The sequence below is a fragment of the Vipera ursinii genome, assembly GCF_947247035.1.
Source record: "Vipera ursinii genome assembly, chromosome: 3".
NCBI classification, from domain to species: domain Eukaryota; kingdom Metazoa; phylum Chordata; class Lepidosauria; order Squamata; family Viperidae; genus Vipera; species Vipera ursinii.
The window spans coordinates 439,422-457,500 of NC_139516.1; the positions used below are offsets into that span (position 1 = coordinate 439,422).

The following is an 18,079-nucleotide window of genomic DNA, read 5'->3' on the forward strand; positions in this document are numbered from 1 at the left end:
AGTTGCGAGCCCTATCTACGGGGGGTAATAGTTCACCCCCCCATAGAAAGAGATGGAATATCCAAATAAACCCAGGATGAAGGTATGCAAAGCCACTCAGTCTTGTCGGGGTTGAGTTGAAGTCTGTTCCTCCCCATCCAGACCTGAACCGCCTCCAGGCAACGGGACATCACGTTGAGGGCATCACTGGGGTGGTTTGGGGTCGAAAGAAAAAGCTGGGTATCATCAGCGTATTGATGATACCCAACTCCAAAGCCACGAATGATCTCACCCAGCCGTTTCATATAGATGTTGAACAGGAGAGGCGAGAGGACCGACCCCTGAGGAACTCCACAAACGAGAGACCTCGCGGTCGACCTCTGCCCTCCTGTCAACACCGACTGCGAATGTCCCTGGAGATAGGAGGAGAACCACTGTAAGACCGTGCCTCCCACTCCCAATCCCCTGAGACGCCGCAGCAAGATACCATGGTCGATGGTATCGAAAGCCGCTGAGAGGTCTAATAGGACTAGAACAGAGGAATGTGTCCTGTCCCGAGCCCTCCAGAGATCATTCACCAGCGCGACCAATGCCGTCTCCGTGCTGTACCCGGGCCTGAAACCCGATTGGTACGGGTCTAGATAATCCGCTTCATCCAGGACCAGAGGGAGCTGATGCGCCACCACACTCTCAACAACCTTCGCAAGAAAGCGAAGGTTGGAGACCGGACGAAAGTTGTTCAATACAGCTGGGTCCAGGGCAGGCTTCTTGAGGAGAGGTCTCACCACCGCCTCTTTCAAGACGGCAGGGAAGCTACCCTCACTCAAAGAAGCCGATATAACTGCCTGGAACCAGTTGCGTGTCCTCTCCCGGGCTGCATAGACCAGCCAGGAAGGGCACGGGTCCAATAAACATGTGGTGGAGCTCAGCCTCCCCATAATCCTGTCCACTTCCTCCAGAGTCACAGAATCAAACTCCTCCCAGGTAATATCGACAAGACCGCCCGCGTCCTGATCGTCAGACTCTGCCCAGTCAGAGTCCAGGTCGGTCCGTATCCGAGCGATTTTGTCTGACAGATGTTGGTTAAACTCCTCGGCACGACCCTGCAAGGGTTCCTCCCTCACCTCTTGATTAAGGAGGGAGCGAGTCACCCTAAACAGGGCAGCCGGGCGATTATCTGCAGACGCAATAAGGGTAGAGAAGTGATTAGACCTCGCCACCCTTATCGCAGCGAGATAAGACCTAATATAGGCTCTTAGTCGCAATCGGTCGGATTCGGATTGGCTGGATCTCCAACCGCTCTCTAGGCCCCGGAGCTCCGCGGAGAACCATGGAGCTCGACGAGATCTGCACCGGGTCAGGGGCCGCAAGGGTACAACTCGGTCAAGAGCCTCAGTGGCTGCCCTTTCCCAGGCTTCCACTAAGGCATCTGCCGAGCTGTGAGTGAAGGAGGCAGGTGGGGACCCCAGTGCTGCCTGGAACCTCTCGGGGTCCATTAAGCGTCTGGGGCGGTACCATCTAATCGGTTCCACGCACCCACGGCGGGGGGTGGCAAAACGGAAGACCAGCCGCAGGAGATGATGATCGGTCCATGACAGGGGCATAACAATTGGGGAGCCCCCACCAAGATCATCTAACCACCGTCCAGATAAGAAAACTAGGTCAAGGGTGTGGCCTCCCTCATGAGTCGGTCCCAAAATTACTTGCGTCAGGTCCATGGCCGTCATGGAAGCCATGAACTCCCGAGCCAACTCAGATGATCCTCCCAGAGATGGTAGATTGAAGTCCCCCAAAACTATAAGTTTCGGGAACTCAATCACCAACCCAGAGAGGACATCGAGAAGCTCAGGCAGGGCAGCTGCTGCGTGACTAGGCGAAAGGTACACCAGCAGCAAGCCCAACTGCACACCAGGGCCGCATCTCAAAAAGAGAGACTCACACCCGACTATCTGGGGAACGGTGGCCTCCCGTGGGCACAAGGTCTCCCTCATAACAACAGCCACTCCCCCACCCCTACCCTGAGCCCGAGGCCGGTGTAGCACCCGGAAACCTGGTGGGCAAAGATCAACCAGAGGAATACCGCCCTCTGGGCCCAACCAAGTTTCCGTGATGCAAGCCAGGTCCGCCTGCTCACCCTCGACCAAGTCACGGACGAGAAGAGCTTTGTTAGTGACAGACCTGGCATTCAAGTACACCAGCCGGAGCTCAGGAGGCTGCACATCCTCACTCCCGGGACCTCAGGACGGAGCCAGAGGGTCGGAGTGCCTCACCGCTTGTAAGCAGCGGAGAGACCTTTCCTGAGATCGATACGGCCCTCTGTTCCTCCACCTGCTGCCATTCCCTAACGTCGTGGGAATGGGTAATCCCACGACCAGCCCTGGAGCCCCAGAAGCAACCGACCCCCACTCCTCCCCCCCGCGATCCGCCTCGGCACTGGCCTGAACAGAGGTTGTTGGACTGCCCCCCTCGTCCAAACAGCCAAAAGAAGTACCCTCCCTCCTCCCTAACCCCCGAAAAAATTTCAACAAAAAACTAACCAGGGGCCTCTTGTTAGGTTTACATCGGAGGCCCCTACCCGTGCCCAGCCATCTCTCAGGGTCCCAATAAGTGGGCCCTTCCTCGAGATTGTACCCGGCTAGAAAGGCGGGTCGCCCCCAGGAAGGGGGAGCACCCCTGAGGGCGAGCAAGTCCGTGGAGGAATACCTAAGATAAGGCATAAGAGCAGTCCAGATGCAGGCAGTCCATAGTCAGTAAGGAGGCTCTAAGCAGAGGGCAAATAGGTGTCCCAACCCTCCACCCAGCCACTGCCACTCAGCTGGGTGCACCCCCAGGACAGGCCAACCACCGTCCTCTCACAACGGTCGCAGGGCCTATTCCTGGGGGGGTGGTCTGAAACACCCACCCTGGGTATAGCATGTAGCCTCTTTGGCCAGAGAGGAAGGGTTTTGCAAACTAACAAACTTTTCTCCCTTTGAGTAAAATTCAACTCTGAACACAATGGCTAGCAACACAGGATGATATCTCTGATCTTCTCAGTCAAATTCTAATCCTGCATTTTGATTTTGCAAAACTCAACGCTTACAAACAACAGTCTCTCTTGCAATTTGAAACATTTAAACATTCAAGGCAGACCCGAGCAGAAAGCCATTTGCATTTCAAAGTCACTCTAAATTACTCCAAACACTGGCTGGAAATTCAATGGCAAAGAGGCAGTAAGATGTTAACAAGCCTTTTGGCTGGTTTCTTCAGAAGGACAGGGAGAGACAAGAGTTCACAGAAGCACAAATCCTAGAGACACGACTCTGCCTCTTGCAGACTCAGCTGGAGAATGGAAGTTAAATCATCTCCTCTTTTATTACAGGCATGCACTGTATCAAAGTGCCTTTTGACTGAGCTTTGGTTGCAGAAAAACATGCACACTTTAGAAGCAGACAAAAGGAATTCAAATAACCATTTTCTGACTAAGCTTGCTTGCAGAAATATGGTTACTTTAGTTTACAGACAAAGGGAATTCAAATATCATTTTCTGACTATTCTGGATCAAAGCCGTTGTACTGTAATTAATCCCTTGTTAAGACTTCTATGGTCTATATAAGCAGATGCCATTACCATTAACAGCTCTCTCTCCAGATAGTTGAACTCGTGGAAACACCTTTTATCATCTAAAAATACCTTTATTGCTTGTAGAGTAGGATACAACAGGTGGGGTGCGTTAAGATGATGTCTGTAGCATTTCCAAGGTCAGAAAATGGTAATACTCCCAGCGTCTGCACATGTAAGTCTAGAGCACATGTCTGCTGTTATCACATGTTTGCTGGTTAATGGAGGATATCAGGCACAGAGCCAACAAGAAGGAAGTTAGCTCAGAAAAAGAGGAAATACATCACAAAGAGGGAGGGATTAGCTGGCCCATTAGCATAATGTATAATTTCCCAAAACAGCCACATGGTGGCAGCGCAGGGTGAAAAGGTTGAAAAGCCCTGCTTTAGCTCACTGAGCTAAAGTGGCAGAGGGACTGCTGCTTCCTTCCACTTTTTCCCCCGTGAGCTCCGCATGGCCCAAGGTCACCCAGGGAGCTGACTGGGTGAGAGTGGATTTCGGCCTAGGCTTCCCTGGTTTCTGCCCAGCACTTTAATCACTGCACCAGACTGGCAGGGCGCATTGCTGCTCGGCCTGCGGCTGCGTCATAATTTACACGGCTGTCAACATCCAGAGCTCCGACAGAGGAGACTCTCTGTTGCTCAGGCTGGGCCTGCGGAGTCTTGGCGCTCTCTGGGTTGGGCTGCTTCCTTGCAGACCTTTCATGCCCCAACTAGGGAACATCCCCCGCGCAGCAGTGGAGGAGTCACCCAGCCAGACAAGGGAAGGTCTGCAAAGAAGCAGCCAAGCTCAGAGAGCACCGAGGTCTCTGCAGCGTTCTACGCTTCAGTGGTTTATACCCTTTGGTTGTCTGGAAAAAGAAGCTGCTAGGAAATTAATTAGACACGAAATCTTCGGGGAAAGACAGATTTTAAAATGCACCAGATTTTTAAGAGATGCTTGTGAAAAGAACATTTCTTTTAATCTTTTTGCAAAGAAACCAAATTTTGTTCCTGTCAGTTTAATGTGAAGCATACCTTTAAAAAAGGTCAGTTTAATTACATAATATTCTAATTCCCATTAGTACCTCCGTGGATTGTATTACGTGCAGTTGCCTCTCTAAAGGGAAAGATTTACCAAATAAAATTTGCTTCTAAATTCTGTTATTCATCACTGGTGAGTTCAACAATAAAAACAATAAAGGAAAAGGCAGGTTTCATTTTAAAAAATGCCCATATATATTCTCAAGTGAAGAATGAGGGGGCTGGTCAAACACACAGGCAGTCCTCGACAGAACCACAATTGGGACCAGAACATCCTTTGCTAAACCAGGTGGTCATTAACTGAATCTTAATTTTACGATCTATTTGCCATTGTCATTAAGCAGATCACCACGTCCTTTAAGTGAATCCCACTTCCCCCACTGACTTTGCTTGTTGGAAGCCAGCTGGGCAGGTGGCCGATGGCCACCAGCTGACCCTGGGGACGCTGCCCATGTGGCAAAGCCATGCCAGTGACCAGGCACCCAAATCTTGATCAAGTGGCCACAGAGATGCTGGAACAGTCATAACTGTGAGGACTGGTTGTTAAGTCACTTTTCCTGCACTGTTGTAACGTTGAATGGGTTGTTAAAACAATGGTCGTAAGTTGAGGACTGCCGGTGTCCACCTGCTGGAAGATTGCAGGAATTGGGTATGGCCAGTCTAGAGAAGAGAAGGAGCAGGGGTGACCTGACGGCCGTCTTCCAATATCTGAGGGGCTGCCCCAGAGAATGGAGTGGGGCTCCACCTCTTCTCCAAAGCCCCCGAGGGCAGGACAAGAAGCAATGTGTGGAAAGTAACCAAGGAGAGAAGCAACCTGGAACTAAGGAGGAATTTCCTGACCGTGAGAACAATTAATCAGAGGAACAGAAGTTGTGGGTGCTCCATCACTGGAAGTTTTTAAGAAGATACTGGTCAGCCATTTGTCTGGAATGGTAGAGGGCCTCCTGCTTGAGCAGGAGGTTGGACTAGATGACCTCCAAGGTCCCTTCCAGCTCTTTTATTCTATTATTCTTATGACGCATCTGAGCAGAAATGAATGACTGCGATCCTGTGCCTGCTGTGAAATTCCATAAAGGGAATATGTAGGAAAATCAAACAGTCTCCCTGTGGAACAGAGGTGGGGAACGGTGGCCCCTCTGTGACTAGTGGACAAGTCCACAAGTCATAAAAGGGGCATCGTTCCCCCCCACACACACACCAATGTGGATCAAAGCAGAGCCATGCCTGGAAGGCTGCGCAAGGGGTCCCGAGAGCAGAGAGGGAGAAGGGGCTGTGCAGCCAAAGGGAGCAGAGGCCATAGGGGGGCCGAGGCTCCCACGCCTGGACCAGCCCACCCGTCGGAGGCTGGGAAGCCGGGCCTAGTCAGAGAGGGGAAACCAGGGCTTGAAGGGCTACCCTGCCGGGCGGTCCCTTCCAAGAGCCAGCCCTCTTCCCCGTGTCCTGGGGGCGGGGGGTGTGTGTGTGTCTAGGAACCCACAAATACAGGTAGTCCTTGATTACGACAACTGAGTCCAAAATTTCTGCTGCTAAACGAGATGTTTGTTAAGTCATTTTTGCCCCATTTTACAACCTTTCTTCCTACAGTTGTTGAATCACTGTAGTTGTTAATAACATGGTTGTTAAATGAATCTCTCTTCCCCATTGACCTTGCTTTCAGAAGGATGCCAAAGGGGATCATGTGACACACAGACATCAATACAAGTCAGTTGCCAACCATCCAAATTTTGATCATGTGAGCGTGGGGAGGCTGCAACGGTTGCAAATGTGACAAAGGGTTATAAGTCCCTTTTTCCAGTGCTGTTGAAACTTTGAATGGTCACTAAACAAGGACTTCCTGCACAGCCACCCTCGTGGTCCACCTTGGACAGAGGCAGGCAACCTTGGCTCTTTGATGACTCGTGGACTTCAACTCCCAGAATTCCTGAGCCAGCTAAACCTGAACACTGGGTGCTATCTAACAAAATGAAATTCAATGGTGAAAAAAGTAAGGTTCTACATTTAGGCAGGAAAAACCAAATGTACAGGTATAGTATAGGGCAAGGGAAGGCAACCTCGGCTCTTTTATGACTCATGGACTTCAACTCCTAGAATTCCTGAGTCAGCTATGCTGTCCATGAGTCATAAAAGAGCCGAGGTTGCCTATCCCTGGTATAGGGGGTACCTTGCTCAATAGTAGTAACTGTGAGAGGGATCTAGGAGTCCTAGTGGACAATCACTTACTGTAAATATGAGCCAGCCATGTGCTGCAGCGGCCAAAAAAGCCAACACAGTTCTAGGCTGCATTAACAAAGGGATAGAATCAAGATCACGTGATGTGTTAATACCACTTTACAACAACTTGGTAAGGCCACACCTGGAATACTGCATCCAGTTTTGGTCACCACGATGTAAAAAAGATGTTGAGACACTAGAAAGAGTGCAGAGAAGAGCAACAAAGATGATTAGGGGACTGGAGGCTAAAACATATAAGGAACGGTTGCTGGAATTGGGTATGTCACTAGCTAAACCCAAGTCCTGCAGCCGTTCTTCGTACGTTTTGATCTCCAGGCCTTGGATCTTCTTAGTTGCTCTTCTCTGAACTTTTTCCAAGGTCTCAACATCTTTTTTGTAGTATGGTGACCAAAACTGGCTGCAGTATTCCAGGTGTGGCCTCACTGGGGTTTTAGAAAGTGGTACTAATGCTTCGTGTGATTAATACCCTAGTGTGGGATGTTGTTTAAAGGTTTTTAACATGATCCTATTGTCTGAATTGCTTTGTGTGAGAATGGGACAGCCAAGAAATGCCCTATCAATAACATAAAATACGTATGGAATCCCAATTTGCTCCCCAAAGAGGCCATGAGCTGAAGTGGTTGTTACCGACAAATGTAGGAGCTACAAAATATGCCCCCACTGAGCACTTAGGCGAGTGGAGGGGGGCTGGAATGGTGCAAGAGGTACCGGGGGCCACCAGGTCCCATGGACGGGTACACTTTTCAGAGCAGGCAACAGAATTTCATTTTTAATGTGTGCCAGTGTGTCCACAGTAAAAAAATGACAATAAAGGTTATCTTAATCAGCTGGGTGTTCCAAAATGGACCACCTAGACGGTCCCAGCATCGGGCTGCCCACTCTGGGCCAGCTGCAATTGCTCAACCATCTTCAAGGGATGTCCTGGGCAAAGCGCAATGCAACAGTCTAGTCTTCGTGGTCCTCCAGGGCCAGGCTCAAATGCCGGAGGGCCCATGCACAGCAAAGCGATTCCTTAAGAGGAGGGGGAGGTCCCCATTAGAAAATAGAAATAGAATAATAACTTTATTGTCACTTTGAATGTACCCTAATTGGCACACATTAAGATGAAATTTTGTGGCATTTAGCTCTCCAAGGGTCACTCTCAAGAGCGAGCCCCTCCCTCAGATCCAGCCCCTGACGTGAAGAGAGTTTCAGCTGATTGTCCTCCTTTGGATCACTGCATGCCAAAGACACTTGCAAGTTCTAGAGATGCCCCGTCCCTGATCTACGAGACCCAAGAATCCAGAAGAAGCCCCCCAACTTCCTTTCCTGACTGAGCCTTGAGAGACAGAAGCAGCTCCCTCCAACATTTTCACATATTAAGATAAGGGAATCAAAAGTTGCCCAGAGATTCAGAATTAATTTCTTGCCTGGTGCAATAAAACCACCTGGGATGGTTTGGGATGCTGTGGGATAGACAACATCACCACCAGATGGATCCGGAGCCGGCTGGCAAACCGCACTCAACGAGGACTCCTAAACGCCACCATATCCACATGGAGGGAAGTAAGCAGTGGGGCACCACAAAAGTCTTCATCTTAGGCCCAGCACTCTTCAATATTTTCATCAATGACTTAGATGAGGGTTGTGTTTTTTTTAATCCCATTTATATCCCACCCTTCTCCGAAGACTCAGGGTGGCTTACAATCTAAAGCACAAATCAATGTGCTTAGCAATAACTGAAGGGGAACTCATCAAATTTGCAGATGACACTAAACTGGCAGGAGTAGCCAAGAGCCCAGAAGACAAACTCAGGATCCAAAAAGATCTTGACAAACTTGAACAATGGGCCCTGCCTAATAAAATGAGTTTAATGTGGAGAAAATCAAAGTTTTGCACCTAGGCAGGAAAAACCAAAGGTACAAGTACAGATTGGGTGAAAGCTGGCTCAAACACAGCCACTGTGGGAGGGACCCTGGAGTCCTAGTAGACGATCACTTGACTATGAGCCAGCAGTGTGCAGCAGCGACCAAAAAAGCTAATACAATCCTGGGTTGTATAAACAGGCCCTCATAAACCATGTTGCAAAAGGATCTAACTGGCAATAGCGATTGTCATATCAGAAGCGGTCTGTAGATCTGAACAGCCAAGCGTGACCCAAACAGAGCCAGGAAATACACCATGGAAACAAACAATGATGGTGATTCTGACGGCACCCCAGATGCAGCCCCGTCCAAATTCACAGGCCCAGCACAACACTTGCCTGCCAAGACCTGTATGACGACTCTCGAAGGAACTGGGGTGCACCAGGGGGCTGGAACGGCAGGGCACTGCAGGACCCACCAGCCTGAAAGCTCCCGTGGGCATCTACTCAGGTAGGAGGGGGTCATGGCTCTTTCTCTCCCCCCACCCCCAGAAAATGAGGTTCAGCCCTGAGCCTGCAGGCCAGTCCATCCACTGGCAGCCTTTGCACATTCAGGTTGTAACAGAGAGGTAAGTAAAGGAACGGCGCTGGAGGGGGCTTCTTCCCAGTTTCCCACCCAGAGCTAAAACAAGTCAGCCGCCTCCCCATGCCATCCACCCCCGCAGGCACTCAGGGTCCTGGCTGCACTGGTTTTTCTCCACAGCTACCAATGTGCCCGTCGGCCAGCTGCTGCATATCTTCTTGGGGGTCCTCAAATAATGTCGCCTCCCCTTCTTAAGCCTGCATGAAACAGGTGGGGTCCTTGCCCTCACATTCCCCAGAGAACCCCACAAGGGGATCCCCTGGTCCTCTTCCTCAGGGGCCGGCTCTGTCTGCAGCCCCCCAATGCTGGCTCCCCTCTGGGCAGGGAGAGCAGAGTGTCCGGTCAAAGGCAGCAGTGCCCTCAGGGCATAGTGGGGGAGCAAGCTGCTGGCTTCACTGGGCACAGGGCAGTATGAAATCAGGTGCCCCCTCTCCAGACTCCTGCCCCCCCCCCGCCTCTGCCCGTCCCCTTGGGCATTTGATGCCCTCGGCTGATCCGCAACGTGGGCGGAAGCATCGCTGACAGAGCAGGGGCTGCGCAGCTTGGATGTCAGCTAGGTGTCGGGCTGTCTGGCGCCGGCCAAGGGCTCCGGGAAGGAGCTGCCCTCCAGCCCGAAGCTCTTCTGCCACCGCTGCAGGGTGGGAAAGAGCCGCTTCCTCCGGGGGAGGTCCGTTCTGGCTGGGTGGAGCAGAGCCCCTTCCCATGAGCTACGGTGGCGACAGCTTGCAGTCACGCCTGGCCAAAACCATCAGGCGGAGGAAATGCGCAGGGGGGGCTTGGAATTTGCACGGGGGGGGGGGACGAAAGCAAAGCAACAGCTCCTCCCTCCCCAACCTGCCTGCCAGGTTAGATCCTCACCCAGGGGGGCTTCAGCCCCCACCAAGGAAGAGCTCAACCAATGCCCACTGTCCAGAAGCTCCTCCAAGCCCTCAAGCCTTTTTCCCCACCGGAAGAGCCTAGCGCGGGGGTCTCCGAGCTCGGCCACTTTAAGGCCTGTGGACTTCAACTCCCAGAATTCCCCAGGCGGCATAGCCAGCATTGGGAGAGTTGAAGCCCGGGGCCTTCAAGGCTGGACCTCCCTGGTCGAGACGTTCCAGACGGAGGTTCTCACCCTGCTCGGGCTCTCCACAGGGGCCGGAGAGAGGCCAGAGAAGCCCACCAGGACACCCCCCTTCCCGGCGGCCGACCGGAAGGGAAGTCGCAGGCAGGCGGCCCTTACAAGAAGAGGCCGTGGAGGATCAGGCAGCCACGCTAAGTGGGGAGGGCAGCGCTCAGGGGACGACGGGGCTTAAGGAGCCTGCGGCCCAAATCCCTGGCCAGCCAAAGCTCCTGGGGTCATCTCAGGTGGCTGACCTCAGCTGCGGCCTGGCCAGAACAGAGCACCTTCTCCGATCCCGGCCCCTCCGGCTACATCCCAGATCCCAGGACTGTGGAAGTGCCGAAGGTGCTTTGTTCAGCCTCTTCCCTGAGGTCTGCCCCTCCCCCCACGCTCCACTGACCTCCGCAGGTTACAGGGAGGAAACACAGGGGGTCCTCGTCTTACGACCACAACTGAGCCCACGAGTTCTGTTGCTAAGTGAGACATTTGTTACGTGACTTTGGCCCCATTTTATGACTTTTCTTCCCACGGTTGTTAAGCGAATCACTGCAGCTGTTAAGTCAGTCACTCGCTTGTTAAGTGAATCCAGCTCCCACACACCCCCCCCCGGTTGACTTGGCTGGTCAGAAGGTCGCAAAAGGGGATCATGTGATCCCCGGGGACGCTGTGACCGTCGTAAATACGAGTCAGTTGCCAAGCCTGCGACATCTGATGCCCTGACACGGGGATGCAGCAAAAATGGCAAGTGTGAAAAACAGTTTTTTCAGTGCCATTGTAACTTCCAATGGTCACTAAACAAGCCGTTGTAAGTTGAGGACTAGGTGTAAAGGCGAGGCGGGGGTGAAGCACCGCAAGGAAGAAAGATCTGAGGGAGAAGGAAGGAAGGAAGGAAGGAAGGAGCCCCCCTCCCCTGGTCTCTTACAAGGCTCATCACTGCGGGGCGGGGGAGCCCCACTTTCCTTCCATGCCCCCCTTTTTGACCTCCATCAGGCAGGTTCCCTTGGGGAGCCATTCCCCCCCACCAAGGCTGGGGCTCTTGGGAAGCTGCTCCAGGCCCCGAACCCTCCAGTGGCTTTTCCTCCACCCTTCCAGGATGCCCCCCCCCCCCGCAGCACCACGTTCCTGGCACGGGGACACCCCAGGAGGGAGGGCTGTGACACTCGGCCCTTTTCCTCCAGCCCTCGGCCAGCCTCTCCACCTGGCCACCGCAGCAGCTGGCCGGGGTTCCCGCCTGCCTCCCTGCCAGCGCCCCCCCAAGGTCTGCCTCTGCTGCAGTGGCGACAGCCCCCTCCCCTGCCCCCAAGGCCCCCTGGCCGGCTTGCTCCCCCCTCCCCTCCCTTGGCAGGGAGGATCCTTGGGAGGTGATAAAGCCTCTGAACAGCTTGGCGCCCTCAATGGATTTCTCCGCCTGGCTGATCGCTACTATGGTCCCAAAGCTTCAGCTTCCCACTCCGCCCTGGGGGGGGGGGATCCTTTACACATCCTCCAGGGAGGAGAGAGATGCCTGTGCCCCCCCACCCCCGGCTCCAGGGCCTGGGAGGAAGCAGCGATGTTCAAAGGCTAAGGCAGCTGCGGCAGCCTTCGTCCCCATTCAGCCAAGGAGCCACGAAAGGGCTGTGGCTTAGAAGCCACGGCTGAGGGGCCTGGCAATGTGGGGCCCCGGGGAGGGGGGCGTCCTTCTTGCCCACTCAAGTGCAGTTGCTGACCGCCAGGAGCAGTTTCCTAATGAGGGAGGGTCTTTTTTCAGAGGGGCTTAGAACGCAAAGTTATCGTCAGCCTCTGAAATCAGGGCCCCAAGTCAGCTGGAGCTGCGTTTCCCCACACGGAACCCCACAAAGCCATTAAGGGCAAACTCCAGGCAGCTGGATGGCCATGATGGTTTGCTCAACAAATCAGGGTTTAAAGACTGCAGGGATTCCTTCCTCACACCCCCCCCCCCCAATTCTTCAGCACCCTCACCCCTGACCGGGGCAGGACCAGCACCTCCTCCTCATCCTTCGGGCTCTTTGAGAATTGGGCCCTAATCTGACTGCCCAACAATTGGGTCAAGGGACAACTGTCCAGCAACGGATCACCTGCGGCTTCCTCGGTTTTGCTCTAATCGTCTGAGAAATGGGCACATCACGACAAGAAAAACCCTCTGCACAAGCTAAGGGGCTCCCGGCGGGCTCAGGGCTCCGAACGAGCATAGCACCGCAAGCAAGTAGAGACCCGCCGGCTCGCCCCCCCGCCCTCCTCTTGCCCTTTCCGAGGAGAGGAAGGTCAAGGCGGGAGGGGCTGAGCGACGCGGCTCCTCCGGGACGCGCGCAGGGAGGGCCGGCGTGGGGGTCGAGCCGGGCCGGCCGAAAGGCGATCAGTCTGGAGCCCGGACAATCGGGGGGGGGGGCGGGTCCCTCCGCCGCGGCTCCGGCCGAGCGAGGGCCCCGGACTGCCCGCCTTCCGTCCCAGGAGGGTCCACAGCGGGGGAGGCGGGGCGGGCGGGGGCGGGGGCGGCAACCGAGCCCGCCGCCGCCGCCCCCCGCCTGTCTCGCTCGCCGCGCCGGGGACCGTCCTGGGTGGCCTCCGGCCAGCGGCCAGCGGCGGCCGAGCGTGGCGGGGAGGGCGTGGCGCGGCGTGGCGCGGGGTGCCGAGCAGCCCCGCCGGCGGGCAGCCGAGCCTCGCGCGCGCGCCTTACCTTGCCCGCTGCCCGGCGGCACCTGCGGCGGGGCTTCGGCGGCTCCTGCGGCCGGCGCTGTGCCCGCGCGCGGCTCCTCGCCGGCCGTGACCGTGAAGCGGCGGCTCATCTCGCCGGCCAGGCTCTCCGCGCTCCCTCGCTCGCTCCCTCGCTCCCTCGCGCGGCTGGCTGGCTGGCAGTGGCTCCGGCTCCGGCTCCGGCTCCGGCTCCGGCGCGGCGGCAGAGCGGGGACTGGCGGGGCGGCGGCTGGTGGGCAGTGCAGGCGCCCGGGATCCCCGCCCGCGCGGCCGCCCAGCGAACCTGCCGGAGGGAGGGAGGGAGGGAGGGAGGGAGGGAGGGGGAGGGAGACGCGCGGCGGCGGCGGCGGCGGCAGCGAATGAGCGCGTACTGCCTCCCGCCCCCCCCCCCCCCGCCTGGCGCGTCACAACTCGCCGTTAATCGGCGGGACTCCCCGCGCGCGGGCTCCGCGGCGGCCGGGCTCAGCCACCGGTGCACCGTCCGCGGGAGAGGGGGGACGGCGTGGAAGGGCAGCCCCCGCCTCCCTCCCTCCCTCCCTCCCTCCCTCCCCGGGCAAAGGGGCAGCAATGAAAGAGAGGCAGCCGGAGAACAAAGGCGGGGGGGCTTCGGGCCGAGGAGGACGCAGCTGTTAAAGGCGGCAATGAAGGAAACGCGGCCAAGGCGGCGCAGCAGATGCTGAACCCCAGAACCGAACTGAATCGCCCCGTTTTCTGCCTCCGTCTGAAAATGACCGAATTGGGAACGTTCGTACTCGGCGAGCCTCCGACCTGGGGCTCCCGGAGCAGCTGCGAAGGACCGGATTTCTCTTTCCCCGGAGACCCCTCCACACACCTTAAGCCCCCGCTGTGGGGCAAGGAAGGAGCCGAAGCTCGTGACCCGTGGCCGATTCGGGGTCCCCGACTACCCCCGCAGGCCGACCAAGGCTGTGAGCCGCACCCTGGACGGAGAGGGGGGGCTTTGGCTCTCCCCATTCCCCGTGTCCGTGGAAGACTAAGCCCTTTTCTCGGGAGGGGGCAGGCCCTGCCCTGAGGGGAGCCCCCGGCCTCTCCCCGGGAGAATGGCATATTTACATTTCACCTCAATTAAAAATACAATAAAATAATGAATATTAAAAAGGCCTCTATTCGGCCAATCTAACCACTGAAGCGCAGCATCCTTTACTTGGGAAAAGTCGGACACTGGCCCGGTTCCGGCCCTCGCCTTAGAGTGGGTCATGATGTGATCTACAGTTTGACACCTGGCAGGTCAACCCGGCGAAGAGCACCTTGAAGAGCCAAACTGGTTCTTCCTGGTCAGTAGAAGCGAAGACCCCCAACACCCCCAAGGCGCCTCCCCAGCCTGGGAGGTGTGCTGAGGGATGGGTCATCAGCCTCCAGGGTCTCGGGGGGGGGGGGGGAAGAGCCAGTCCAGCATCCTCTGAGGGCCCAGCTGGCTCCTTGGTGGCTTTGTCTCCTTGGTTCAGGCCCTTTCCTACTGCTGTAATCTGCAGCGAGCAGAACGCCTCTGGGCAAAAATCAGCCACAGACATGTAAAAATCTGTAACTCATCACATCACCCAGTTATTGAGTCTAATTTTACTGTACTTCTAGCTCAAGGACGCTTCCCTCCATGGATCCTTAGGCCCTGCTGCCCATCACCGCCTCCGTCACCTGCTCTGCAAGGGGGAGGCCCTGGGAAAAGACCACCCCCAGGGCCCCTAGCTCCTCCCGCTGACCCACCAAATGCTGGGGGAGGGGCACTTGCAAGCAGGGGACGGGTGCCCTCCCTCCCTGGGCCAGAATGTGGAGCAGGCTGTCCCCCAGCCTGGGGGTGACCGCTCTCCCCATGGATCTATCCAGGCCTCTTGAAAGCCATCAGGGAGTAGCCATCACTCAGCCTTGTCACACAAATTCCGCCCCCCCCAGGTTGAGGATGTGCTGGGGGGAGAGGGGAGAAACACCTCCACATCTTCCTTCACCCGATAATGCATGAATGTATGTGCCTGGCTCACATTCCCCCCCCCCCCGTCAGCCCTTTCCCAAGCCCCAGATGTTCTCGCCTGGCCTGGGGGAGGAGCTAAGCCCCCAGGCTCTACTGCGCTTGGGGGGGCAATGCTGCTGGATTCGGACCGGCCCCTCTTCAGCAGCTGCCACACATGGTGGCCTCTTTATTGAGTCCCCCCCAGGAGGAGGGTTAGCTCGAGACCTGCCAGACCCCGACAGGGCAGACCTGAGGTTTGGGTGGGTGGGTGGGTGGGAGTTGCCCCATGCGGCACTGGTGTGCACCTAGTGCTGCTGGGGGGGGGCATTGGTCACCAGGCTGCAAGGATCCCGTCAGAATTTTCTTTGCAGAGTGGAACAACCCCCCTTCCTCCCCCCCCCCCGAGGTTTTCTGGTCTAGGCTTGGCCCCGGGATGAACAGGAAAGCTCCAGCTGTGCTCCTCAGGGATAGCAGGAGAGATCTGCATTCATCAGATGCTCGCTTTGCCTACTCCTAAAACGTAACGGCTGCATTCACACACCATGCTGAACATGCCTACTGAATTAATCCACTTTGGAAACCCCACCAGATATTTGCTGCCTTCACACTGTGTGTTTAGTCTGCTCACCAAGTTGGCCCTTGAGTTTGCACCCAACTCTGAAGCATCAGCTAACCACCCGTGTTTACATAATTGGCTACATCACAAAAACACAAACCAGGGTTGCCCCTTTGCTCCCTGAGCTTCCTTGGGGACGCTGGCTCCCAGGGTACTTCCAAGTGCAAACCAAGAGGCTGGGGGGGGGGGGCTCTCAAGCCCAAAGAATAATAGGATAGGATAGGATAGGACTGGACAGGACAGGACAGGACAGGACAGGACAGGACAGGACAGGATAGGATAGGATAGGATAGGATTAGAGTAACGGAGTTGGAAGGAACCTTGTAGGTCATCTAGTCCAACCCCCTGCCCAAGCAGGAGACCCTACACCATTTCTGACAGATGGCCGTCCGGTCTCTTCTTGAAAGCCTCCAGTGATGAAGCTCCTACAACATCTGAAGGCAACTCCTGTCCCATCGCTTGATGGTTCTCACTGTCAGCAAATTCCTCCTCATTTCCAGGTTGAATCTCTCCTTGATCAGTTTCCTTCCGTTTATTCCTTGTCTGGCCTTCAGGCACTTTGCAACATAGGTTGACCCCCCTCCTCTCTGTGCCAGCCCCCCCAATATTGGAACCCCGCTGTCAAGTCTCCGCTGGTCCTTCTCTTCCTAGACCAGCCATGCCCAGTTCCTGCAGCCGTTCTTCCTCTGTTTTAGCCTCCAGTCCCCCGATCATCTTGGTCACTGCCTCTTATCTGCCCCTCAGGTCTGGCAGGAGGGCATCTCTGCCCCCCTCTTCCAAGGAGGGTCCTCTGAGGGGGTCTTAGCCATGCAGCCCCACCTCTGCTGGATTGTGAGGATGTGGCTGCTGTTGTGACTGCTGTCCCCAGCTGCCGTTATCTGTATATTTTTGTTCATGAGTTTGTTTGTTTTCAGCTTTAAACCTCGTTAGCTGTTCAGAGTCACTAAAATGGCAAGGTGGGCAGCCCTAGATGCCCAAATAAATCTAAATCAGGATTTGGGGCGTTGGGCCCCTGCTGCCACTCAGTCTTTCCCTCACCCGGTGAAGCGTCTGGTGTGAACCCGGCTGGTCTCGGCTACCGACTCCCGGCGGCCAGGAGGTCCCGAGCGGCTTTGCCTCCAGACCTCGGCAGGGACAGAAGTCTCAGCACCAAGACTTTCTAGCTGGCACCCAGCCACCTGCTGAATTACCGGCGGCTCAGTTCAGCCAGGTCTGCTGTGTCATCTGAATCCCGCCGTGGAGCTGGAAGGTGTCCTCCAAAGGGCAGATGGGAACGCTGAAGGGCGGAGGGGGGGCCGTCAGCAGGCAGCGAGACCCCTTTGCCGGGGGAGGGGGATCAGAGGAGCTGGGGGGTTCCTGTCCCCCAAGGGCTGCTGGCTGCCCCTTTGGGGCTGACCGCTTTCTGTTCAGGGCCCCCAGGGAGACCCCTGGGAGCCAATGGGGACAGTTGATGGGACTTTGCCCCACGTTCTCCGAGTCAAAAGTTAAGTGGTCCTCAACTTAGCAGAGTTCATTTAGTGACCATTCAAAGTTGCAAACTTCCCTGAAAAAAATGACTTATGACCGTTTTTCACACTTATGACCGTTGCAGCATCCCTGCGGTCACGTGATCGAAATTCGGATGCTTGGCAACTGGCATGTACTTGCGACGGTCGCAGTGTCCCGGGGGGGTTGTCACGTGATCCCCTGATAAGCAAAGTCAACGGGAGAAGCCAGATTCACTTAACAACCAGGTTACTTGACTTAACATCTGCAGTGATTCAACGGTGGCAAGAACGGTTGCAAAATGGGGCAATACTCCCTGAAGTACTGTCTCACTTAGCAACATAAATTTTGGGCTCAGTTGTGGTCGTAAGCACGGGGCCGGCTGATCTGAGGGATTGCATCTCCCAAGGCCATCTACCCATCCCACCGGTTCAGAATGGGTGGGTGCCCTCCTCGCCCCTTCCCCTAAATATCACCTCCTGAGGGGAGCTGGGAAGCCGGCCTTGTCTGCGGCCACTCTTGCCCCACGGGACCCTCTGCCCCACTGGCCTCCCTCTTCCCTCTGCCCCACAGGCCTCCCTACCCATAAAGCATTGAAGGTGCTACACGCTGAGTTAGGATTGGGCGCCTCAGAAGCTTGACTTGCTGCCAGAGTTTGTACTTGTTAATGTTTAACGTCTCAATTAATAGAGAAGAGGGCGCAGAGGAAAGGGCAGCCCTTCAAGGCGGGAAATGGAGGCCACAAAAGCCGCTCGCTCTGTGCTGCTCTCGGGGGGGGGGCAAGGACAGGTGCCGAAAGAGGGCCAGCGTTTCCCTCTGGGCCGTCAGACCCAAGGGAGCAGAGGCTTATTTCCTATCCCGGGCCTGGCCTGGCCTGCACTCTCTCCTTCGTTCTGCTTGTAGCTCTGG

General features: G+C 55.7%; 1 protein-coding gene across 1 annotated transcript in view; it reads right to left on the minus strand.

Moving 5' to 3' along the window:
* Nucleotides 1-13,201, minus strand: part of SLC12A5 (solute carrier family 12 member 5) — a gene marked incomplete at both ends in the record, with an annotated part of 91,500 nt that extends 78,299 nt beyond the window's left edge. Inside the window, one exon of the mRNA XM_083361053.1 lies at nt 13,093-13,201. Within this exon, the coding sequence (XP_083217179.1) occupies nt 13,093-13,201 (109 nt within the window). The remainder of the gene's footprint in view (nt 1-13,092) is intronic.
* Between the last annotated feature and the right edge of the window lie 4,878 nt (nt 13,202-18,079).